Genomic DNA, 26,898 nt, shown 5'->3' on the forward strand with positions numbered 1-26,898 from the left:
TCTGCAAAACTTGAAAGCTCCATTCGTGTGGTAGGGGATGGAAGAAGTTAACCAGGACATGATCCAGAAATGACCCAGGGCATTTAAAGTAAAATTTGAGAACTAATTCACAAATTAGGAAACACTAATATAATTAACCAACAAAAATATACTGTGGTTCCAATGAAATGAGGTCAACATGAGATGATCCTTTTGGGAATGACATTCTAATTTGAATTACAATGTGAATGAAGTATCTTAGAAGACATTCTATCAAATAATGATAGACCCGCATAAAGAGGCTGTCTGTCACAGTTATAAGATCTGTCTCTGGTGGACTGACAAACCAGATTAACATAAAATTGAAAAGGAAAAAGCTTTTTTAATATTTAATTTATTATTATGGCTTTTTGCAACATGGCAAAACATTACAGCTTAAAGCAGACGTCATCTCCTCATAGAGGAGGAAAAAGTTTTGCAGTCAAATCAAAATTGTAATTAAGAGGTCATTGGTATACCATTTTATTCGGTGTAATAAAAATGATATACCTTCATGAACTCCAGAGATTACTTAAAAAAAGTAAAAACCTGTGATCCACTGACTGAATAATAAAGGATATGATAAGGAATTTAGGTCCATCTATGTCTATGAAAATAAACATAAAAGACTGCAAAACAATTTTAGAACTTAGAATAACCACAGACCTACTGATAAAAATTCATCATGTGCCTGAATACCAGAAAAGGAATTATTAAGGTATGCAGTGAAGGGAATGGAGCAGAGTAAAATATAAAATGTCTTTTTATTTTTCATTGACTTCAACTTCCTTTTTATTCGTACAGAGTACAGGGAGAAGATGTGCCTCGGTATTGAAGATCCAGTGTTCCAGTGGAAGTAGATCATCATCAGAAAATATTAAGTACAAATATCTGGAGAGAGAAACACGAGTATATGAGGCCCAAGAGACCGTCAGGCAGTGAGAGCATACAGACAGCAACGTCTCCATTCATCTCATGGAGAATCACGGACAACGGCCCAAGTATTGCAAAACCCTGAGGCGATACAGTCCCGAGCATGGAGTAAAGAAGCTGCCCTGTGGTGGCTGTTAGTGTAGGGAAACCTACTAAGCAGTCCCCGGGCATCAGACTTATATAATGACTGGAAACACAGGTGCAAACATGTGCCACACATGGAGAGTGACCTTCGGAAGCAGGCATACTTGCTATTATTTGAGTGTGTTCGTGATAAAGACATCTGCAAAGAAGATTTGACCAGGTACCTCAGGTACCTCAGCCACATACTTTTGGAACCCATCTTACTTACTTGAGTGTCTCTGCCAGGAAGAAACTCTGCTGCACGTCGTCGTGACTCTCGTGTCTGAGGTAAACGTCCCTGAGGCCCGAATAGCCTCCGTTCACGCGGCAGTGATTTTCCAGGGCCTAAGTTACCAGAGGAGGGAAAAAATGGTCACATTTCAATAAACTGCTTCTCACCGATTTTTATTACGAAATTGTCAAATTGAAATAAAATAAAGGATTCAAATTGAAATGATACATGTGGAAGAGTTACAGGCGAAAATTAAAAAAAAACACAAAATGCAAATGCATATAAAGTATGAAAAGTTGGGGCGGCTCAGTCGGTTAAGCATCTGCCTTTGGCTAAGGTCATGGTCTCAGGGTGCTGGGATCGAGTCCCCGCATTGGGCTCTCTGCTCAGCGGGGAGTCTGCTTCTCCCTCTGTGCTCTCCCCCACTCAAAGAAATAAATAAAATCTTTAAAAAAAATAAAGTATGAAAAGTTAAAGGGTATATAGACAATATATCTCATCTAATTAGAAACACTTCTACATTTAAGTATGAAAGAATTTTTCAGTTTTTTTTTTTTTTTTTTTTACCATTTCCTCCTGTGGTCTAGAACAGGGTTCGTCAAACTATGGATCACAGGCTAAACCCAGTCTGCTGTTAATTTTGTAAATAAAGTGTTACTGAACCACAGCCATGCTCATCTGTTTACATATTGTCTGTGGCTGTTTTTTCATTACAATGGCAGAGCTGAGTACAGGCAAACCTCGGAGACATTGTGGGTTTGGTTCCAGACCACTACAATAAGTGAATATTGTGATAAAGCGAGTCAAGTGAATTTTTTGGTTTCTCAGTGCATAGAAAAGTTAGACGAGAGTCTATTAAGTGTGTGGTAGCATTATGTCTGGAAAACAAGGTACATACCTTAATTAAAAAATACTGTTGCTACAAAATGCTAAGCATCATCTGAGTGTTCAGTGGGTTGTACTCCTTTTGCTGGTGGAGGGTCTTTCTCTGATGTTGATGGCTGCTGACTGATCAGGGGGGTGGTTGTTGAAAGTTGGGGTGGCTATGCCAAATACTTGAAATAAGACAACAGTGAAGTCTGCCACATCAGGTGACAGTTTCTTTAACAAATGATTTCCCTGCAGCACACAGTGCTGTCTGATAGCATTTTACCCATGGTAGCACCTTTTTCAGAATTGGAGTCAATCCTCTCAAACCTTGCAGCTGCTTTATCATCTAAGTTTATGTAATATTCTAGTCTTGGTGGTCATTTCAACAATCTTCATAGCATCTTTACCAGCAATAGATTCCATCTCAAGAAACCATTCTTTGCTCATCCTATAAGAAGCAACTCTCCATCTGTTCAAGTTTTATCATGAGATTTGGCAATTTAGTCACATCCTCAGGCTCCACTTCTAATTCTAGTTCTCTTGCTATTTCCACCACATCTGCAGTTACTTCCTCCACTGAAGTCTTGAACTCCTCAGAGTCACCCGTGAGGGTAGATATCAACTTTTTTCAAAGCCCTGTTAATGTTGATGCTTTGGCCTCCTCCATAAGTGATGAATGTTCTTAATGGTATCTAGAATGGTGAATTCTTACCAGAAGGTTTTCACTGACTTTGCCCAGATCCATCAGATGAATCACTGTCTATGGCAGCTATAGCCTTATGAAACGTATTTCTTAAATGCTTAAAGACAAAATGCTCCTGCATGGGCTGCGGAATGGCTGCTCTGTTAGCAGGCATGAAAACATCCATCTCATTGTCCATCTCCATCAGAGCTCTTGGGCGACCAGGTACACTGTCAATGAGCAGTCATATTTTGAAAGGAATCTTTTCTTTCTGAGCAGTAGGTCTCAACAGCGGGCTTAAAATATTCAGGAAACCATATGTAAACATGTGAGCTCTTATCCAGGCTTCGTTGTTCCATTTATAGAGCACAGGCAGAGTAGATTTAGCATCATTCTTAGAGCCCCTAAGATTTTTTGAAATGATAAGTGGGCACTGGCTTCAACTTCAAGTCACCAGCTGCATCAGCCCCTAACAAGTGAGTCAGCCTGTCCTTTGAAGCTTGGAAGCCAGGCATTGACTTCTCCTCTCCAGTTATGAGAGTCCTAGATGGCATCTTCCTCTAAAAGAAGGCCATTTCATCTACACCGAAATTCTGTTGTGTAGTGCAGCCATTTCATTAACGATCTTCGCTAGATCTTCTGGAAAACTTGCGGTAGCTTCTACATCAGCACCTGCTGCTTCACCTTGCCCTTTGATGTTATGGAGACGGCTTCTTTCCTTAAACGCCACGAACCAACATCTTTTGTTCTGCAGGTTCCTCACCTCTCTCAGCCTTCACAAAATTGAAGAGAGTCAGGGCCTTGTTCTGGATTAGGCTGTGGCTTAAGGGAATGTTGTGGCTGGTTTGATCTTCTATCCGGACCACTAAACTTTCTCCCTATCAGCATACTACTTTCTTATCAGTCCTGTGTTCACTGAGGTAGCACTTTTAATTTCCTTCAAGAACTTCTCCTTTGCACTTACAATGTGGCTGCTTGGCACAGGAGGCCTAGCTCTTTGGCCTTTCTTGGCTTTTTTTTTTTTGGCTTTTGACATGCCTTCCTCACTAAACGTAATCATTTGTAGCTTCTGAATGAAACTGAGAGATGTGTGACTCTTCCTTTCACCTGAACACTTAGAGGCCACGGTGGGGCTAGTAACTGGCCTAATGCCAGGACTGTCATACCTCAGGAAATAGAAAGGCCCGAGGAGAGAGAGAGAAATGAGGGAATGGCGAGTCAGTGGAGCCATCAGAACATACAACATTCATCGATAAAGTTCTCTGTCTTATTAGAGTGCCGTTTGTGGCACCCCAAAACAACTACAATAATAACATCAAAGATCACTGATCACACGTCACCCTAACAAATATAACAGCAATGAAAAAGTTTGAAATATTCTGTGAGAATTATCAAAATGTGACAGAGATATGAAGCAAGCAAACGCCGTTGGAAAAATGGTGCCGACTAGCCTTGCTCGACGTAGGGTTGTCACAAAACTTCAATCTGTAAAAAACACAGTGTCTGCAGAGCACAATGAAGCAGAGCAGAAGCACAGTAAAAGGAGGTATGCCTGCAGTTGCCTATGGCCCCCAGGCCTACTTCCCTCTGGCTCTTCCGGAAGATGCTTGCTGACCCCTGATCTAGAGAGACTGTTACTGTCAACTGGGATTAGAAACCCAATAACTGAGAAAGTGTAGTGGACCAAAACCAGCTGCTGCTACACCCAGAACATCTTATTTTGTAAACACTGATGGTGGAGTACTAATTAGTGATATTGGTCACAGATATCAGAGAAGAAAATGGAAAGCGGTGAAAAAAAATGTGGCTGATATCTGTTTCTAAAATATGTTTTTCCTTTCTTTAGTATGGAAGAAAATGGGATGAGTCCATTTCTTAACTGTCTGGAGACAAATGATCCTACATTCCTGAAGTTTCTCGACTATAATGAGTATTTGGAGAAGAGATGAGTTGGGCAGTGTGGGAATGAAAATTTAGGTAACAACCTAACAACTTGCAGGCTACATGAACAAAGAAAATACCTCATGATTTGGTACTTTTTAAAAAGCCACTGGGAAAAGATGATCAACTTAAAAACTGCTTTGATTATTTTCTCTGTTGCAGACAACAAACCAAGCCGGGGGAAAGCTTGCAGAAAGGAAATTTCAGGTCCTATTATTTTTTTTTCCTTCCTTCCTTTTTTGATAGAAGTTCTTTTTGATTAAAAAGTCAAATACCAGATACACTGGAGTAGACCCAAGATTATTTGTAAAAAAGTAAAAAAAAAACACCAGGATTTAGAAGAAATGGACAAATTTGTTGTTAGGGAACATAAATAAATCCTACTTCCAGACATTTCCTAAAAAAGATTTTAACAACAAAACTTTTTCTTATTTTCTTGCCTTGAAGTTCTTTGGTGATGTAAGCTAATGAGAGGACCAGGCATGATAAACTGCCAACTCCTCTCTCCCATAGAAATTTCTGTAAGATCCTTCTTTTAATTATAGGGAAAGAGTTGTTCTGTGGTATGGACAATGCCCAACCATTTTCCCTCTCTTCAGTTCACCCTCATTCTTCTTCTCACTCAGCCTTAATGTGGTGAGTCAGAGTTATCCAGCACATGTTCTAACATCTCAGGAGAAGGGGCTGAACCCTGGGCCTGGACTCCTTAACCAGGGTCTCTGACATGCCCGTACCCGGGCAGTGTCCCTTGGTTCAACATGGGGTTGTTAGGAGAATAAAACAAGATGAAGACATGCTTCGCAGAGTGACAGGGATCTTTCAGAGGTTTAGAGAGGTCTAGCTACGTTTATTTTTTGAGGCTTTTGGCAAATTGAAAAAAAAAAGGGGAAAATGCCAGAGGCTTTTTTTTTTTTTTGACTTTTAAAAAATGAAAAGCCATCATGTCAAATCTAAATTTTAGAACTTTAGGAATATGAAGCTGGGGATGAGCAGCCCTCTTGGGCACCCATCACGGGCCCTGGCTTTGCGGCATCTCAACAGTGGAAGCAGTCATGTATTTATGCTGCATAGTCTGATGAGAATGTCATTTGACTGCAATCTGTTCTTGGGACCCTCAGACTCTAGGCATAGGGACCACCTCGATTTTACATAAATGCTTACATTATTAGTGACCATATGTGGCCGGGATGCGCTAAAAGCAGAGAAAAGAAAAATAGGAAAATGTTTACAGTTACTGGAACTCTAAACAAACCCAGACCCCAAGGGACCCTACCTCTTTAGGAGGGAGGAAGGTAGGAGAATGGTGAGCAGCATGAGTTAAATCGTAAGTCAGAAAGGGAGAGAAAAGAATTCTCTTATCTTTAGGTTAAATGTGTTAGAATAATGGCTGATCCATGGAGATCTCCAATAGTGGATTCTAGGGAACAATGCTCATAATAAGGCTGAATGGTTGAGTTTGGTCTGAGCTCATAGGTAGAACCTAGCAAAACAGACAAATCAAAGAGTCCAGAAACAGGGATCAAGCCTGGGGAGGGAGAAGCAGGAACTGGGAAGACATATCACTTTCTGAGAGCCAGAATGTCCATATGGCGAAGGTCAGATTTAGGAGACTAGAAAAAATTGTGTGGAAAAAGAAGGATAAAAAATTCCCTGTATAAGGCTTATCTGCTACTGTGGACCGGGGGAGACATCATATAATCCGTACATATATCTTTATAGACATTGTATAATCTATAACTACCAAGACATACATGAATACATAGGTATAATTTAGAGTAGAGCTTTATCAGAATATTATATATAATAGCGAGGAGTTTAATGAAGTTTTCATGACATTATTGAGAACAACAAAAGAACCATGAGGTAAATGTAATTTTTGCTACATAGATTCACAGGTGTGTGAACATCTGTGATTAATGGATTGCTGGTAACCTGCGGAGAAGTTTCTAGTATCCTATGCTGGATTATATAATTTCATCTTGTTTGACATTATTATTGTGTTCAGCGTTACTATTCTGAAATTCAGCTAAGACAAGGAAAGCAGGTTTATCGTATGAGTGCAAGAAGTCTGGAAAGGGAGTGCTTCATTAGAAGATGGGAAGAAGGCTGACAAATACTTTACAAATAGCAAATGTGGTTGAACACAAGGGTGAACAGAAGAGATGTCTCGACAGGAACTAATACAGTAGCTAATATCATTTGACCACAACTTCGATGTAAGCCAGGGGTTTTACAATCCACCAAAAAACCAAGTTGGACCATCGGCTGTGGGAAAAATAACACTCAGAAGAGAGGTTATTGGGTCACACCGCTCAGCCCTGAGAGACCACACACGTCATGAGGAGGTGGAGAGAAACGGTGGATGAGGAGGGACCCGTGGGCAGAATGAGCTGTCTTCAGACAACTGAGGAGCTGAAGTGTAGAAGACAGGAGAGATTTTCCCCCAGGACCTCCACAGAGCACAAAACACTGTAAATTCTGGTTTCAAAAGGAGTAAGTTTCTAACACTTTCAGCCATTAAAAAATGGAATTACTTTATTAGTAGTATATTCTTTTTTTAAAACTCCAAAGTCCTTGAATTGATGCGGAATAGCCATCTGGCAAAGACGACGGGGAGGTCTTTTCTTTGAGGGGAAGGCTAGTCTATGTGTTTTCGTCTGGGTTCCCCTAAAAATGGAGCGTGAGGGCAAGGGCCAGATGCAGGAAGTTTTTAAGGGAGGTGACATCAGGAAGGGAATGAGCAGGGCAAGTGAACTGGGGGAGGGAGAAGAGCCCATGAAACGTGCTGAGCAGGTGACAGCTGTGGGCCACGAAGGCTACCCCCCACTGGAAACCCTCTGAGGAATCATGCAGAATGCATCTCAGAGTTATTCTGCCAAGGGGGACGGACTGGGCTAGCTGTTCCTCAACTCTGATACCTTACTGGTTCAGGACCGCCCCTGGGGATTTCACCTCTCCCACCTCCCTGACCACAGCCAGCTGCCTGGGAAGAAGCTCAGAGCCGGGGCAGCTGAGAAGCATGGGGTGGGCGTGGGGTGGGGTGAGGGGGTGGGTGGGGAGGGTGGGGAGGTGCAGGGATGTGGTCCCTGCAGCTGTAGCTGAAACAAAGGAGGGCTGAGGGGATGTCACACGAGGGAAACGAGTGCCACCACACTACCTCTGTTGAGGATTCTGTGCTTCAAAGAAGGCCAGCGTCCCAGCGCTCCCCCTCCCTGCTCTACCTCAAGTTCCAGCAGAAGCACTAATGGCAAAAAGCGAGGGCAGGGGGCGGGGGTTGGTTCGGAGGGTTCAGACTGTGCACAGGGAGACAATCTTACATCATATGCTACACTAGAAGTTAACAACAGACAAAAATCCTAACCCTTACAACCAATTTATTACCCCACAAACACGCTCCCCTGAAGAACCAAGCAAACCAAAGCTTCCCATTCACACGGCCATAGAGATTTACTTATTTCCATTTTTGTATCAGTTCTCTCTCTCAGACATTTTTCACATTTTAACAACTCTAAAATTGGCATGTCATAATTTAATTGGTGGTGTGGTACTTTCTCAGTGGTGTACAAAATAATGGTGTTTCTTATCAATTAGAGGGTTTTACATTTGATGAAATATGTTATTCCTGATATTTTCAATTTAAACTGATATTTGCAAGGTGACTATTAGCCTTAAATTCTTTTGTTGGCCTAGTGAAAACCAAAATAATTTCCTATCACTAAAGCTTAGATGAACCTCAATTTTTATACATTTTTTTCAGAGGAAAAAAACATAAATTTAAAGAAATTGGAATTACCACCGACTAAACATAATTAGAAAACTTTGCAAGAAGTGGAAGACAAAAAGAGGCCTAAAGAATCGTTATTACTTAAAATGACTAATGACCAGTGATAAGGCACACACTACACGAAGAGGGTAATAAGCAAGATTCATCAACGGCTTCCTAAGATATTAGTTATAACTTACACAAAGGCAATATATTCATTTTAGATTTCCTGGAGAGAAGTTATTTCTAACAGTCCGGTTTTAAAGACAGCTAACTTTGTAACAGTGAGTGTAATTAAAGTGTTCTTATCTCCTCGATGCTCCACCACAACTCCTTCCAGAATAATAGCTCTTAAAATTAACATTATTTGATGCAGATTCTGGAGAGTGTGGCTGCTGGTACCAGCACACAGTGTTCACTAGATTAGTTTGGGAAGATCATACGCCATGTTCTGTAGGAAGAGACCCAAGGGGTGACGAAGACAATTCAAACAGCGCATTGGATAGATGGAAAGCTTATAGATATTCAGAGAAACCTGAGGTCAGTGAACGAATATTGTTGCACAAAATAGTTCTTCTATAGATTCTTTCTAAAAGTTAGATCTAAGTAGCTAATTACTCTGTGGAAGAATTTCAATCTAAAATGGAACTGGAACCGGAAGACAGAAAACAGAAAATCTTACGCACGTACCCTCAGGAAAACAAAACTTAAGGACCCATGAGACTGATTTTCTGTACATGCCAGATTTACAGAAAACTGATAATACAGGGATGATAGGGAGTTGGCCAGAGGTTGCCTTATATCCACCCCTTGGGAAGTTTTACTTATGGAATGGACAAGAACTGACCCAGGTCAGGCTGGTCTCACAAAATAGCTAAGTTGTGCTTTATTTGTACGACTTGACTGGTTTTATCTGCTCAGGGAATTCTCAAAGCTGGTGCCCATTTGTTTTTTATTTTAACAGACTCTATCTGAATTCTCTCTTCTTTACATACAGCCCACCTTGAAACTTCAAATGACTCACTTGTGTTTGCTGAATTGCAATTCCTCTGCTGTCCTTGAATAAACTCTTTTTTATGGACAATTTTGAGTTTGCCTCAGTTTACCTTTTTATTTAGGTTGAAACTAAGTAGAAGCACATATTTTCATTTCAGTGCCCAAAGACTCATAAAAACAACAAACCAACCAATGTAGTGCCTTCTCAAAACAGACAACAGGCAGAGGCCATTATCCCCAGATTGTCAGTAACTGTGGAATTAAGTGACCATTATTTCTATGGCTGTGGGAACTTAATTTTATAATATGCCTTTCTAAATATCTCTTTTAGTATCAAAGTAGGTATATTACTATCACCATTACATAAAGCAAAGCTGAAGCCAGGGATATAGGATGACAACTGAAAACACTCATTCTTGAATTGGGAAAAATTCTAATTAAACCTTTAAAAATCAGGGGGTCTGGGTAGCTCAGTCGGATGAACGGCCGACTTTTGATTTTTGGCTCAGGTCGTGTTTAGGGTCGTGAGATGGAGCCCCCACTGGGCTCTGTGACGGGCATGGAGGCTGCTTAAGATTCTCTCTTTCCCCCCTCTCCCTCTGTACCCACCCCTCAAAGATTTAAAAATCCTAGAAAAATTGATATGCTAGATTTAAAGAAATCACTGAGCATTTTCCCCTGAGACATTTATGTATAAGAAATATAACCAAATTAAAACATCACCTCTACGGCCTCCCAGGCCCATTTCCTGTACTTTGGATCATGAGTCAGTCGCCACATGTACATGTAAGTCTCAACAACCTCTGGCCGTAGGATGTAGTACTTTTCATTCTGCCTTGTAGCAATGGCTTCAACTCCACCATCGAACCTGAAAGCTTCCGGTCCCAGTTTCATATCTAAAGGGCATGCAAGGGTGATAAGGGTTATTGTCTTGGATGCTGCTCAGTTCTATAACTTAAATGAAATGAGAAAGTACTTTACAACATTCAAGAGAGATGTCAAAACAATTGCTTTAAGGAATGGTTATAAACATCCTATAATAAACAATATTTGACATACTTTTAAAATACAGTCATCTGAGAGTCCTTTTTAAAGCATCACGATGATCTGTTATTTTCTTTCATTTAACCATCACTTACTGAGTGCCCCCCGGGTAGGTACAAGGCACTACAGCACCCCTTATTAGTTAGCTGGAAAACCGGTGGTTGAGAATTCTATGTCATTATGTCATGAGAGGTTACTTAATCTTTGGGCTTCAAACTCCTGTTTTATAAGAAGGGAGCCAGACTCTATTTCATGGAGATACTGAAAAGGTTAATAATGGCATAAAAAACTAAGTTTCTTTTGCACCTGGGACAGAGATTCTTAACCAATGTTATTTACCTAAAGCAGGGTCAATAAATTAGCCTGGCTTAACCCTGTATGGCTTCAATTCTTATTCCTTGGGAAAAATAAGGGTAGATACTTTTATGTATCTACTTAGAAAGGCAGTGCTTCTTAAAGTAAAAAATATAAATTCCTTTAAAATATTCATCATCAGCTTCCAGCTTCATGAGGCACACTGGATATTCTTTTGGTGGCCCAGTGGCAATGGTCCTTACTGAACAAAAAAGAAGCCTGTGGGAATAGATTGAAAATGAAGAATCACAGGTACTCACAGGTGCGATTGTAAGATTCATAACAGGTTCGGGCAATTTCAGCCCCAAGCTGAAGGTAGTGCTGGGTCAGGCCCGTGGGAGCGTCATCGGCCCCAAGTGCAAACATGCCTCCAGCAAAGCAGGTCAGGTGACCCATCTTGTGTTCCAGGAGGCCCCCTTTCCACTCTGCGATGTAAGTCAGCCCCGTACTAGACTTGCGGATCAAGTGAGTCTCAATTGCCTGCAAATCAGACTTATTTTCAACATTTTTAAATCCCTTCCAAATTTATACTAAAAACACTCTCCACGCTAGGAGAGAAAAAGAATAAAACATCACTTGCAGTTTGAATTTGGTGTCATCAATCTGATTCCACCTGAAATTTTGTTATTGCTTTCTGTATTCCTCCCCTAGTCTCTGCCTTATTAGTCTGGTTAGTCAGGATTGTTGCTGCTGGGCCAGCCCAGTCGGTTTTGCCTGGTTCCACGACCAAACATTTGTAGTCCTCAGACCTCAAAAGCTGTCCCCTTCTCAAAGAGAGGCCACAGGTGTAGAGGTTAATGGTTAATGCATTTCCATTTTCACAATGGAGAAATGACACAAAGCACAAGCCCCACTATGGATGAAGAATAGAGCGTATTTGTGTATAAAGTCCAGTCGGGGAGTGTTATCCTGCCTTTGGCTCTCTTAGGCTCAGAGGGCAGTAAACTGAGGGGGAAAGGTGTGCCGTTCTTGAGTCAGATTGCTTGGCCTCAAATTCCAACTCTGACACTATCTGTGAACTTGGTGGGTAATTTGCTTGCTGTATCCCTAAATCTCAGTATCCTTAACCATAAAAAGGGAATAGTAGTATCTTCTGAGAAAACTCCGCAACATTTAGTGTATGAAGCCATCAACGCCGTGACTAGCACTTGATAAGTTTTATTTATCATCATCACTCACATCTCCACTGTGGTAACACTTGAATTAAATTCCTCCCTAATAATTCTATTAAAAAGCACATTAGTATATAATAAAAAAAGACACATAAAAAGATGCTCATCATCACTTATCATCTAGGAAATGCACAAACAAAACTACAATGAGATATCACCTCACACCTGTCAGAATGGCTAAAATCAACAACACAAAGAACAACAGGTTTTGGTGAGGATGTAGAGACAAAGGAACCCTTGTGCACTATTGGTAGAAATGCAAACTGGTGCAGCCACTGTGGAAAACAGTATGGAAGTTTCTCAAAAAGTTAAAAATAGAACTACTCTGTGATCCAGCAATCACACTACCGGGTATTTACCTGAAGAATACAAGACCACAACCTGCCTCCCGGCTCCACTGCCTGGGGACTCTACCGGGTCAGGCACCCCGATTCGCTCTGTGACTCCTCTGGTTCCAAGACCACAAACTGAGGGTTACAGAGAGGTGGGGGGCGGGAGGATGGGGTAGCTGGGTGATGGGTATTAAGAAGGGCACATGATGTGATGAGCACTGAGTGTTATATGTAACTAATGAATCATTGACCACTACATCAAAAATTAATGATGTACTATATGTTGGCTAACTGAACATAAAAATAAAACATTACAAAACCACTAATTCAAAGGGATACATGCATCCCTATGTTTATAGCAGCACTATTTACAATACCCAAGACATGGAAGCAGCCCAAGTGCCTACTGATTGATGAATAAAGAAGATGTGGCAATAATGGAATATTATTCAGCCACAAAAAAGAATGAAATCTTGCCATCACAACGATATGGATGAAGCTAGAGAGTATAATACTAAGTGAAATACGTCAGCTGGAAAAAGACAAATACCATATGATTTCACTCATATGTGAAATTTAAGAAACAAAACAAACAAGTACAGGGGAAATAAATGAGAGAAACAAATCAAGAAACAAGCCCTTAATTATAGAGAACAAGCCGATGGTTACCAGAGGGGAGGGAGGATGGGCGAAATAGGTGATGGGAATTAAGGAGCGCACTTGTGACGAGCATCGGGTGATGTATGAAAGTGTTGAATCACTCTATTGTACACCTGAACCTAATACAATGCTGTATGTTAACTGGTGTTAAAATGAAAACTTAAAAAAAAAAAAGAATAAAGGTCTGTAAACTGGGGAGAAATGACGTTTACAAGAATGATTTGTAAAATATCTTTTATTTTTGCCCTAGGACTGTTGATATTCTTTTATAATAGATAGAAAACATAAAATAAGCCTTACATTTTAAAAAGCAAAAATGAGGTATAACTGTTTGGAATGGCTAACTGGAACTGTTGCTGTAACAGGAAATGTGTTTTTCCCCCTCCCAATTACTTCATAGAAGAAAAAGAGCTATGACTATGTCCATACCTGTTATGCCATTATAAAAAAAATAGTTTTTTTAGGAAGTACATTTGGGAATAGTAGACACAGACAAAACTTGTGATAGAGAAGAATGAATGAAAATGAACACACAGATAACACCTTTCCTACCTTTATTGAAAATAAACAATTGAAACATCAAGATGGTAAGAAATAAATGAACACACTACTGTGCTCATTAACTGCAGTTAGCTAATTTTATAGATGGTCTAGTTATTATATTAATATTTCATTCTTATTTAACTGAATATCTTAACTATTCACACTTCTTATAGCACAAACTGCAATAAAGTTCTTCAAGCAGACACTTGTTCATCACCCAAGAAATTATTCTTTTTATATGGCAAAAGTTACAGCTTTTGAGCATGGACTAGAGAAATATTATTATCCTGTTATGGATCCTGAATAAAGTACTATATTATTTTTGGCATGATTCTGAACTGACCAAGATGCTACCTTTCAAACTACATTGAAGTTCCAAGACCTTCAAAGCAATGTTTGTGTGCCTGTGGGAAAGTGTAAATAAATATAAAGGAGGAAAAAATAGTCTTTAGTGGTTCTAAAAATATGTGTTAAATCTGCAGAGAATTGATTAGGAAAAAAGAATATCATGTATTTTGTGATTTCAGTCCTCCATATTTGAGAAAAAATTAGTTTGATGAAACCTTTAGAAACCTAAATGTCTAATACTTCATGTGCCCAGGTACCATTCACTCCAGTGGATCCTTGGTACAATGAACATCTAGCACAGTGAATTCTTAGTGTGGTCTCCAGAGAAGAACGTAATAGCCAGTTGAAAGCCCAAAGTATTTTGTTATTAAAACAATCAAAGAAAACAGACCATGCTGGGATTAAATGCTTTCCAAAATCTACTTGAAGCTAAAGCTGAAGAACTGTATCTCCAGGAACTCAACTGTCCAGGATGATAATTATGGGATCTTCTCCTTAATGTTTTTTAAAAGTACAGCAGCTTAGCAGAAAGAAACTTTGTTATATAAGACATGGTTACTTCTCCAATCAGAAAGTTAAGTGTTCTCGCTTTGCTTTCTAAGTTGAAAACACAATGGATTGAAAATGTTTTTACTACTAAGAGAAACCGGAAACACTTTACTTCTTTTGTTCTTAATGGATTTTCCTGTCAATGGTTTGTCTAAATACAATATATTAAAAGCTGTGTGGGTATAGTTCTAGAAACTGGAGGAAAATATTTCAAAGAACATTTTAAAATTGCCTTTCCTGGAACATCAAGATCTTAGGGGGCCACTTTAAGATTAGAATAATTAAAATATCTGCTAGGATGGTCATGAAAAAAACGACATAACACAAACCATATTGTTTGGAGAATTCCCTAGCTTAAAACTTGAAACCTCATAGGAATGAAGAAAAACAAACCTGGCAGAGGCCATGTGGGCTATATCCTAGTTTGCTTTTTATGTTCATCATGTGCCTTAATTAAGGCTGTGCTAAATGAAAGCCAGTGTACTAACTAAGGCGTTCTGGTTTCTATTTGTGAAACAGTAAAGAGTCCTATCTGCTGTATTTAGTGATGCTTCTTATTGACTGTGGGAGGGAACCACAGTAATATTCAATCTGGCCAACCAGAGCAAAGCAAGTTGCATTCATATTTAAATGAATAAATTGGATTATTATGTCTAAATTACCCAGACCTCCTCTTGGGGAGACTAATTTTAGAACAGTAGCTACATTACTGAGGAGTTACAAATTTCCATCCTCCCCACCTAAGAATTAATACTCTCAGTTATAAAAAAAATTCTAAATAGTCAATAAAACATTTTTCTGATTTAGCCATACTTTTATAACATTATTTGAGATGCCCTGATAATATTTAAAAAATATGAGTTACCATATAAAATACTTATCAATCACAAAGGCACTTGGCTCTGCTAAAAAATTTGTTTCTGAAAAGTTGGGTGTGAGTTCAAGTATTTTATATACAATAATATTCTTCTTTTGCTTTATTTACTTTCAAATTTTATTTTCATTTTTGATTGAGGCTTACATTTGCTTGAGGCTTAGTTTACTCTTACACTGGCCACCTCCTATATATTTTGCTAAACAATTTCTAACTTATTTTTATGAACTTACTGCATGTAAAGAACACTTAAAATGTAGTATGGAAATTCTTATTCACAAATAAATCCATAGCGGTGAGGTAAAAAGAGACAAGTGTTGACACAAATTTTAGTTTGAATTTTGGTTACACACTCCTACTCCTTGAAGAAAAATATTTCTTTTTTGGATATGTGAATCTTTACTGAGGTGGGATTACTATTGTTATAATTATATTACAGACACTGAACTCAGCCTAACTGGAAATATTTTGTAACCCACTTGTGTAGTATTCCATTTCCCATTAAAGGCTGATTAATATGCAAATTATGTTAGTTTAGTGGTAAAGGTGATTAAATATTGGTTTACCTGAACAGCATCAAAATACATCTTCTTAGCTTCTAGATCTGTCTTGTCAGACATTAACCATGCCTTTAGCAAATATTCATAAAAGCTGTCTCCGAGTCCTCCAACTGATACATGATCTACAAAGAGAGGAAAATGAATTTCAGAGTGATTCAGGCTTTAATTCAGATAATGCAGCAAAATCACATTAGTAACTGGGATGCAAAACCCTACGTCAACTGCAACTCAATGTTACATTTAAATTCCAACAAATCTCTTGTTTTCAGGAAGATACTCTGAAACGAGCAGATGTGCTGTTAACTAATGTCATATACTCTAAATAATTACCAGGGTAGTTTTGTAAACATGGAGATAAAAAAATATATTCAACCCTAATTCCAAAAATCAGTTTCTCTAGTTAAAGCCACCAAATTAGGGGCACCTGGGTGGCTCAGTTATTAAGCGTCTGCTTTCGGCTCAGGTCATGATCCCAGGGCCCCCCCAGCCCCAGGGATGCGGAGCTCCCTGCTCCGCGGGAGGCCTGCTTCTCCCTCTCCCACTCCCCCTGCTTGTGTTCTCTCTCTCACTGTGTCTCTCTCTGTCAAATAAATAAAGTTTTAAAAAATACACCAAATTAAAATGTTTCACAGTATATATTCAAATAAATTTTGATTGCTTTAGTGCTCAGTAACATAAGCTATGTCAAATACTATGAGTATTAACAAACCTTAAAAAGAACTGGCTTGCAATAGAACAAGAAGCTCCTCAGCTTCTTGTGATTATTATTATTATTTGATGGGTTTTCCAGTGTTATAATCTGCAGGGTCAACATCCTTTGGGCGAGGCCAGTGAGAAAGATGACAGGGCAGGAGACATCTTCCTAATACTCCATTCCTGCAATCCTCCCCCACTGCCATTTATTATACCAGATCCACTACATACAGTGTCAACTATATGGCATGTAATTTATAGGGTAGGTATCCTCATTAAAAGTGAAAAATATTAAGACTGAGTGAGGCTAAAGGAGATCACATTGCTGGCAAGGGCCACCTGACCCCACAGCCCACACAGGATCTTGCACTTGGAATTGCTTGCTCTCTACCATGTAACACTAAATGCATTCTTCTACCTATTGCTTGAATTAATTCTTTAATTTCCCAAGCATATCTACCTACAAAAACAGAGATATAATCCATTTGAAGTATCATTCTTAGAATTCATAGAGAGTTTGAGCACTAATAAGCCTGATTTTGGAAATCTGCATTTTAAGTTTCATAACTCAAAACGAATTTTATGTATCCATTTTTTTAAAAATAAGACCTTTGTTGACTCTGTCACATGAAAGTAAATCTGTTTTTGTACAACTATCGAGACAACTTTCTCCTGACAACTCCACTTGGAGGTTTACACGGGGGCCTAAAACTGAACAGTTAAAACTGAATTCATTCTCTTTTCCTTCTCAACCTTACCTTCTGCCATGGGTCCCTGTCTCACTAAGTGGCCCCATCACCCTTCCAACTGTGCAAGTTAGACATCGGAGAGTCATTCTTCACTTCTTCACTCCCTGGCCCCCACATGAGCTACTGAGCTCTACTAATTTCACCTCTTAGATATCTCATCCATCTATCCACTCCTCTGTCCTCACCAATATGATCCTGGCTGAAGCTGCCAGTATCTCCTGTTTCTGAGTCTGCAGTGGCCAATTATATGGCCTTCTGCACTCTAATAGCATGTAGCTATTTACATTTAAATTAACTAAAAAAAATAAAAACAATTTAGTTCCTCGGTCATTGGCCATCCTAGTGCCCACTAGCTACACGTCTCCCTGGGCTACTGTACTGGTCAGGGAAGATCTTGAACACTGTCGTCATCACCACAGGAAGTTCGAATGGCAATGCCACTGCAGTCTGCTCCCTCAGTAAGACCAACGTAACCCCTTTAACATGTGAACTGGATCATCCTAACTGGAAGCCTTCAATGACAAAGACTCAAATGCTGGGTCTTCGGAGACCTGGATGCCTGCGTGGTCTCCATCTTCCCCATGTCACCATCAGTGTCTCTCTGCTTGCTCTCTATCCTTCTGCCATAGGGCTCTTCCTCTGGCCCCTCAAAACCAGCGGGTTCCTTACCACCACAGGAGCTCTAAAGGTGTTCTCTCTGCCCCATGTGTGTAACCTGCCTCCTTTCCCCTTCACTGAGTGATTCTCACTCAAACTTCCTGTCTAGGATTAAATATCACTTCCTCAGAGATGCTTTTCCTGACTCCCACATTATGCACTTTTTTTAAAAAAAGATTTTATGTATTTATTTGACAGAGAGAGACATAGTGAGAGAGGGAACACAAGCAGGGGGAGTGGGAGAGGGAGAAGCAGGCTTCCCGCTGAGCAGGGAGCCCGATGCGGGGCTCGATCCCAGGACCCTGGGACCATGACCTGAGCTGAAGGCAGACGCTTAACGACTGAGCCACCCAGGTGCCCCCATTATACACTTTTTGAGAGCACATGTCTACTCCACTTCGCAACTTCCTAAAATGGTAGAATTTTTTCTCTGTCTTCTCTACAAGATCATGATACAGGAGGGCAGGGACTAGACCTATCATGCTTCCTGGTCCACATCAGCCCCTGAAAGTAGCTTGCATATAGCAGCTACTTAGTAAACAACTGATGAACAAGGAAAAATTCTTGTTAAGTAAGTCTTAATAAGGACTATTCCCATTCAAGCTAGGAGGGCTATATTTTTAAGTAGTGAAATATGTGATTTTTATTATGGCATAAAGGCTGGTTTTAATTTTAATGTAAAATTAGTGTTTTACAATTGTAAGGCTGATTCTTAAAACAGCAGTGTTTGAAGTGACCTTTGCAATTTCCTAAATAAATTACCACAGAAACCTCTGACATTTACAAACTAAATACACTAAGTACTATCTCATCAATAACAAGCCCTGTTGTTATAAACATGATTCAGGAGACAAATGCAAGTGATGCATGGTAAAGCAAATCACTGTCCGGTTACTGTCAAAACAACAAGGACTAAATGAAGTAATAGGAAATGATGGCCATGATGCAGACACGCTCTTCAGAGTTAAAGCAATGAGAATTGAAAGCTAACAGCCAGAAGCAGCTTCATTTTCTTCCCTCCTTGGGTTATGATTCTATAATGGATGGAAGAAGCAAGTTTGGGCATTTGGTGATTTTTATAAAAGGAAAAAGGGTTACATAATAATACATTTGCTTGAATTAATTTTGGTAAATGCCAGTTAATTTTCTATATTTTTATTTCCTGCCTATAAATTAGTCATATTTGGAAAGAATGAAAATAAAGGAACATAGAGGAGAAACAAGAAACAAGCCTTTTTGACAACTTAGCATATCACTCACTGTGCTTCCCCATATCTGGAGGACTATTTGTGTTGGCAACACAATCCTGTGTAAATATTTAGTGGGTGTGGGAGAGAACATGCCTGATTTTATCAGCAGGAAGGAACCTCCCACTTCTACAAGAACATATATGGTATTTTTAGTCCCAAATGTTCTGAAGGTAATGTGTACTATAATCACTCAAATATTATGCACTTCTCTATAGAAGACAATTTACTCTTTCTTTCCCAAAAGGAATAAGTCCCATAAAAGGATTCCTAATACTTAAGAGATAAAACAAGTAGCAAAATAAGACAAAACGGATTAAACACTCAGAATCTTTGTTATTATTTTGTATATTTCATCTGAACCTGAACTTCTCAAAGCATTCCCCCAATGATGCTAGTGACACTGTATGTATATTAATGTTGTTATATTAATCAAAGAAGAATGGGCGCCTGGGGGACTCAGGTGGCTAAGTGTCTGATCCCAGGGTCCTGGGATTGAGCCCCACACTGGGCTCCCTGCTCAGCAGGGAGTCTGCTTCTCCCTTTGCCCCTCACCCTGCTCATGCTCCCCCCCCAATGCTCAAATAAATAAACAAATAATGAAATAAATAAAATCTTAAACAAAAAAAAGAATGATAATTGTTCTGTCTATAGACATGGAGTCCCACATCTGGCCTCAACAGTTGCAAGATCTCTTTATATTATCAGTGACCATGACCTGATGCTGCCTCTCAGCCACAACTGAGGAGCAGAGAATAAATAGAACCATTATTAAAAGCAGAGGCAGAAAGACAGACTGGAAACAGAGTGCATGAATACTCACAAAATTCACCTACTAGTAAGTAAGTAACACCTGCTAGTGTAAGATACGGTGCGCCGGGTTAACAAATATCCACTAAAACAATGGCACTGGCCTCAAAAGTTTTGGATCCCTAGGAAGATGGGGATGTATATGAATCATTTTGAAAAAGATAATGATAGATAAATCTGAAGTACTGGTGCAGGGGAGGAAGGGGTAAGTAGAGGATGAGTGGGTACTAACAAATTCCAACCAGGGTCTTGCAGAAAAAGGTCCCCCAGAAGAAAGGGCAATTGAGCTGGACTAGTCAGAAGAGAGGTAATAGGGCTGAGGAAACAGCATAAACCAAGACCTGGATATGACCAAGCGGGCCTTGATTAAAGAACGAAAAAATAAGTGTGTCTCCATTGTGGCTGGAACACAGGATAGGGGTGGGGGAGGGAGAGCAGACATGAGAGTCATCAACCCTATTTGTCTGCCATCAAGAAACTGGTCCATGAGCAATCCAAATATAACGGGCCCTTCGTACCAGGAAACATGGCCAAATACACAATATATTGGTAACCCAGAAGCTAAAACTGGGATGTTCCAGTACAACTGATACTTTTTGTCCCTCTTCATAGTGACTTCTAAATAACAGTCAGTCATAGAGAATTTCTTTCAATTTTTAAAATCATTCATGAGAAGGAAAATGCTAAAAATGCCTGTCCTTTTAGAGAATCTTATCTGGTCCTTGTACTCAGAAAGCTACTCAAGTTCTATTTTATCTCAAATACTCTTAATGGTTCTCAAACTTTTAGTCTCAGCATGCTTTACACTCTTAAAAATGAATAAATAACCCAAATAACTTGTTTATGTAATATCTCTAAGTATTTACCATATTGGAAATGAAATTTAAAATATTTAAATTAAGTTAAAATATTTTATTAATTTAAAATGAGAATACAACCATTATGATAACATATCTTTCATAAAAACATTATATTTTACAACATAAAAAATTAGCTAAACGACTGACACTGATTTACATTTTTGCAAATATTTAAAATTTTTGCTGTACTAGAAGACAGCTGGATTTTTGTATCTGCTGTATATTCAACCTGTTGCTATATGTCATTTTGGTGGAAATACATGAAGAAAATTCAGCCTCACACAGTTACACAGTTGGAAAAGAAAGTATTTTAAGAGTCTTTTCAGATAATTGTGGATATTTTTCTTTGACACTAAAACAAAACTTGACAAGTAGTTTTTTAAAGGTTATTATTTTTTAAATGTTGGTTGTAATGTGGAAGTAGAAATCACATCAATGAATTTTTGTACTATTACGTTAAAATCCATTGGTCTGTCTTGTACTTTGAATGGATCTTTTTGCTCACATGATTTTGTAATAGCATGTATTGGTCATTTGGAAAATACTGGTTCACTTAATTATGCAGATCTTCCAAGTGTTGACACAGTTCACTATATGATATAAAAACCCACATTTGTTAATACCACCACTACTCTCATCAGAAAAGTTTTTTTTTTAGAGAGGGTGGGGAGCGGCAGAGGGAGTGGGAGAGAGAGAGAATCTTAAGCAGACTCCATGCTCAGTGTGGAGCCCAACATGGGGCTTGATCTCATGCCCCTGAAATCATAACCTGAGCCAAAATCAAGAGTCAGATTCTTAACCAACTGAGCCACTCAGGTACCCCAGAAAAGTCTTTAAGTATTGGTTAAAGGTGTTAAGGTCATGGTGGCATATACACATTTCTTAAACTTCTAATTTTCATTTAGAAATTCAAATTCTATCATTGGCACAGATACTGTCAGTTTTCTTTGAAGTGACAGGCCTGTTTTTGAGAACATGGTTACCAATTACCCAAGTCCGAATAACCAAAGTTTGTCTTCAGTTGTTCTTTCAAGCAAAAATGGTGATTCATGCATCAATAAGTGGCTGGTTCAGCCTGTGACTCAAACAATCACACAAGTGCTTTTCTATGAGGCAGGCACTATCTTTTATTATACAGCAAAGAAGTGTACTCGATGGCTGAGATTTACTAGACTCCATTAATTTTTCTTCATTAAAAATATTCATAAGTGAAACTGGCACCTTTTTTTTCTTATTGTCAGTGAAGAATACGATTATTAGTACTATCCGGCTCCTCTGCCATGGTTCCTGCTGTGGCCTCAACAGTTTTACCCACCACTGCTTTTGCAACACAAGTGCAAATGTCAACACAGTGAAAAGGCAGAAAGCCTTAGTATTATTATAAAAATAGCTTTGACCTTTGGGACCCTGTGAACGGTCTCAGGGACATGCAGTGATCTGCAGACCACACTTGGCTAAGTGGCAACCTTATGGTCTTACAGTCTCAACAGCTAGGCCTTCCATAGCCACTACAAACAGAGATTTTAGCACAATTTTTATTCTACTAAATTATTCTTTAAGAAAAGTACTTCTACAGTAACAGTGAGGCATATTCATCTAAGAATATAATTTAAATATAAAGAAAATACTCAAATTAGAATAAAATTGTAAGGCACTGCTAATATCCCCCGTACCGTGAGGCACCTCTCTTAGTATTCTGTACCTGCTCTCAGTTGCTGCGTTCATCTACCACTGTTTTTCCAAATCAACTTGAGAACATTTCTTTCAACTACTCTGAATCTTCATACCACCTGTCAAAGTCCCTAAGGGATCTGAAGTGAGGGCTTCTTGCATAGTGCTTTCTCCTAATCTGAAGATAATTCTACTGGGAAGAAACCATTATCGGCTGGCTTAAAATTAAGTAGAGAAAATACCATTTGCTCTTTCAATTTCCTAACCCTTATAGATTCAGGTTCCTCTCTCATCTTGGAGCCAAGAAGAAAAAGAGAAAATGCTATAAAGTAGAATGATCTAGCTACTCTGTGCAAAACCCTGACAGTCAATAGCACAAAGGAACAATTTTCCCTTCTATCCACATGACCGGCTTGTTACAGGCTAACATCCCCACACAACCCAACCAGATCTTCCCTTCCTGATTAATAATTTAAATGTGCTTACATGTCATCATACTCACATTTATGCACGAAAAACAAATAATCTAGATCCCTGGTAACATTTATAGTCTCCCTTACGAGAAGCCTATTTAGTAAAGGAACCATGCCCACTTTCCCCTTTTTGAAACATTCCCCAAAAAGATTTGTGCTTTTTCATCCTCCTTCTGTCTGTTACTAGAGCAGTGCTGGGTATCACAAAGAGCTAAGACAATGCTAATCTTTTGACTTACATTGACCCCACTGTCCACTACTGGGATTCAGATAGTTAGGATAAAGGCCTTGTGGTTTTTCCAGGTTGTTCAGTACTGTTCGAATATTCATTACCTACAATAGAAAATGAGATGTTACTATGAAAATCTAAACACAATTTTGGTGCCATTCTTCTCTCTTTCTCCATTACATTTTTCCATGTTAGGAAAGAAGACTGATTTAAAAGAATTAGAACAAAGAGAGTCGCCCCCAGCTTACAAAAATAATCGCAGTAAGTGAATACAGTCACACTCATCTGCCAGATGCCACAGAAGGAATTAGGGATCTATCAGTGGATAAACAAAGTCATTACCCTCTTGGAATTTGCAGTCTAGTGGGAGGAGACAGATAATAAGCACATATAAATATGTCAGGTGGTAACAGATGCTATGAAAAAGTTATAGAGAACAATGGGACAGAGTGATGTGAGGTCGTGAGGCTGCACACTTAGTCAGGGAGGTCTGGGGAGCCTGATGGGAGAGGGTTTGAGCCGAAACTTAAAGTAGCCAAGGAATAACCATGCAGAAAGTTGGAGGAAGAGCAACCGGGGCAGAGGGAGGTGCACGCACAAATGCCCTGAGAAGAGAGTGGGTTTGGCAAGACCACTGAGGCTGGAGGTGAGGAAGCAAAGGGGAGAATGTCAAAGAGAGAGGAGAGAGGGAGTCAGGACCCACATCATGCAAGCGTCACGGGCCAAAATGAAGGCTTAGTTTATTCCAAGTGTGATGGGAAGCCATCGAAGTTTCGTGTGATTGAGGGGACGAGAGAGGAAGAGCATCCAGGTGAGTACTGCAGAGTCCAGGTGAGAGATGTTAGAGTCCCGGGAAACGGTGGGAGCAGAGAAACGGGACAGAGCCAAAACATCTCCTGATGGACTCGACCTAAGGTTTCCCAAAAAGAGAGGAACCAGATGACCTCCAGATCTGTGGTCTGAGCCACTGGGTAAACTGAGGTGGCATTTTATCAAGACAGTGAAGACTGCAGTAGAAACAGGTCTGGGGGTTGAGTCTAAGGCATTTGGAGTAGCAGGTGTCTTTTAGACCTCTTAGTGGAAATGTCGGATATAGAGTGTGGGAGAGGCTGGGACTGGAATGATCGATTTGGAGTCAACAACGGCAATAGGCCGTCTGTGGAGCCATGAGACTGGATGAAATAATGTAGACAGTGAACATAAAAAGAAGCGGTCCAGGTTTGAGTCCTGAGGCTTTCTGATATTTAGAGGTTGGGGCATTGGGGAAGATCCAACAAAGAAGGCTGAGAAGGAGCACTCTACTGAGGAAGGAGGCAAACCAGGGTAGTACCATATGCCTGCAGCCCCGTGCAGTGTCTCGGAGGAGGAAGTGACCAAGCGTGTCAGCTGCTGAGAGGGTGAGGAAGACGAGGGCTGAGAACGATCCCCAGACCTGGCAACACAGAGCTCCCCAGTCATCGAGACAGGTGTGGAGGAGAGAAAAGCCTGACTGGAAAGTGTTCAAGAGCGGGGGACACAAGGGGGGGGGTAAGAGAGACCACTCCCTCAAGAAATTTTGCTATAAGGGGAAGCAACAAATGGGGTGGAAGCTAAGAGCAGAGTGGTGGGGTGAATATAAATTTACTCAAATATCTATGGGTTTGTTTCTTGAAAATTAGAAAGAGATTCAATTTGTATTATACTCAAAGTTGTATTATACTTTGAGTTTAAAAAGTCTTTCCCATACTTGCTTCATATACTCCAGACATTACCTATTTTTAGATAAGGAAAAAGATTCAGAGAGGTAAAGTGACTTGCTTGAGGTGTAGAGAATCTGACGTGTATACCATGTTGTCTCACACGGAGTTAGATGGTGCCATGGATTGACTGTGGGTTTACAGTTTGGTAAAATGAAATGCTACATGTAATAAAACTTCATAAAGAACTGTATTAAACGTCGTTGTTCTTTTCCACATCTAGTATTACTAAAGCTTCCAGGACAGGATATTGTTTCTCACAAGTGCAGCTCTGCAATGCAAGGTGTATTGGAGAATCTCACCTTTTCAGCAAAGATGGGGTTTCCTGATAAGTGGCTCAGGTGTAGAAACTCCAAATGCAGAGTTCCAAATTCTGCCAAAATACTGCTGCCTCCTGAGGCCCAGGGCCAGTTCCTTCCAATCCCACTAAAGAAGAGAAGAGATTGAACAGTTATGGGTCAGACTAATTCCAATTTTTGCAGCTCTAAATAGTAGAAGTGAAAGAGACAGCTTTTGAATAATAGCACCTCAGCTAATTATCTGGGTATCTTTGGCTGCTGGTTTCAGGCTTTGACTCTTAATCTACAAATTGAAAATCAGTGTTGACTTAAGTCAGAAAAAAAGTTGCTATGTGCTTGCTGTTGATAAACAGACAAATATTTTGGAAGGTACAGGTGTCATATAGAGATGCACACCCATTCCAAATAGAATATAAAACACCCCCCAACATACCCCAAATCCCACATAAAACCCTCCAACATTTTAATTAATTTTAGCCTCAGAGTCCATGGACTATTACAGATAGTCACATTATATTTAAAAGTTTTCTTTGATATAAGATAAATTTCAAAGCTCCATTGATTATATACATACTCCACTTCTCCCCAAACCCTCCCTCCACTTACTAGAGTTTGTTTTGTTTCCCCCCACACTATTTTCCCTATTTTCTAAGTATATTTTCCAGGGCGCTCACTTATTCCCTGACCCATTTAATCTATGTTCAAGAATTTCAACACAATTATGTAATTCAAATCTGAAAGGGGTCAAAAGGCATGAGCTTCAAAAATTATTGCCTCATGCCTCATCTTGGAGAAATGGTTTTGAGTCCTACACATCCACACACACACACACACACACACAAAGTGGCTTTTGAGACATGGTCATACTCTCTTGGGTACAGTTTATTTTTGGAGAGCCACTTAAAATGTCAAGACTTAATGTGATAATTGAAATAAAGAATAAAGTCAAGGATCTGACCAGTAAATTCCCTTGCAGAAAGCTGAAAACCCACATTTTGGTTTTAGTTCAGATGCACATTTATTGCATGCCTACCATTTGCCAGGGACTCTGCATGGCATTGGGTTACAAAGATGATTATAATGAATAAATCACCTTTTTCTTAAAGATCTTAGAGTGTAATGTGAGAGAATGACCTAAGCATAGATAATTCCAATTAAATATGGTAAGTGCTCAAGATAAGAGTGTGAAAAATTCTCTGAGCACCTAGGGCCAGGGCATGCAATCCTCTATGGTGGGGGCACAGAAGGCTTCTTCAAGGAGGAGACTCCTGAGTTGATTGTTGAAAAATGAATATGAATTAGTGAGGAAAGAATGGTGAGAGGGAGCATCTGGACACTGAGAGCACACAGAGGGGCTAGCCAGAACTAGAAGAAGCTCCTGACGCTGCTGAATGGAGCGAAGGGAAGGTGGCCCGAGAGAAGGCTATGAGGTCCAACTGGGAAGGTGGCCCGAGAGAAGGCTATGAGGTTCAACTGGGAA

General features: G+C 39.6%; 1 protein-coding gene across 2 annotated transcripts in view; it reads right to left on the reverse strand.

Moving 5' to 3' along the window:
- Positions 1 to 763: 763 nt before the first annotated feature.
- The window catches only part of MAN1A1 (mannosidase alpha class 1A member 1), a 162,223-nt gene continuing 136,088 nt past the window's right edge, over positions 764 to 26,898 (reverse strand). For both annotated transcript variants that reach the window (XM_025864927.2, XM_025864919.2), the window contains exons 7-13: positions 25,422 to 25,545; positions 23,394 to 23,487; positions 16,001 to 16,116; positions 11,217 to 11,436; positions 10,282 to 10,454; positions 1,304 to 1,419; positions 764 to 909 (exon numbers count right to left, since the gene is read on the reverse strand). In XM_025864927.2, coding sequence (XP_025720712.1) covers positions 783 to 909; positions 1,304 to 1,419; positions 10,282 to 10,454; positions 11,217 to 11,436; positions 16,001 to 16,116; positions 23,394 to 23,487; positions 25,422 to 25,545 — 970 coding nt within the window. In that variant the 3' untranslated portion in view covers positions 764 to 782. The remainder of the gene's footprint in view (positions 910 to 1,303; positions 1,420 to 10,281; positions 10,455 to 11,216; positions 11,437 to 16,000; positions 16,117 to 23,393; positions 23,488 to 25,421; positions 25,546 to 26,898) is intronic.

This window comes from Callorhinus ursinus, unplaced genomic scaffold, assembly GCF_003265705.2.
Source record: "Callorhinus ursinus isolate GAN/ISIS: 27379988/994484 unplaced genomic scaffold, GSC_fseal_2.0 scaffold6, whole genome shotgun sequence".
Taxonomy (NCBI): domain Eukaryota; kingdom Metazoa; phylum Chordata; class Mammalia; order Carnivora; family Otariidae; genus Callorhinus; species Callorhinus ursinus.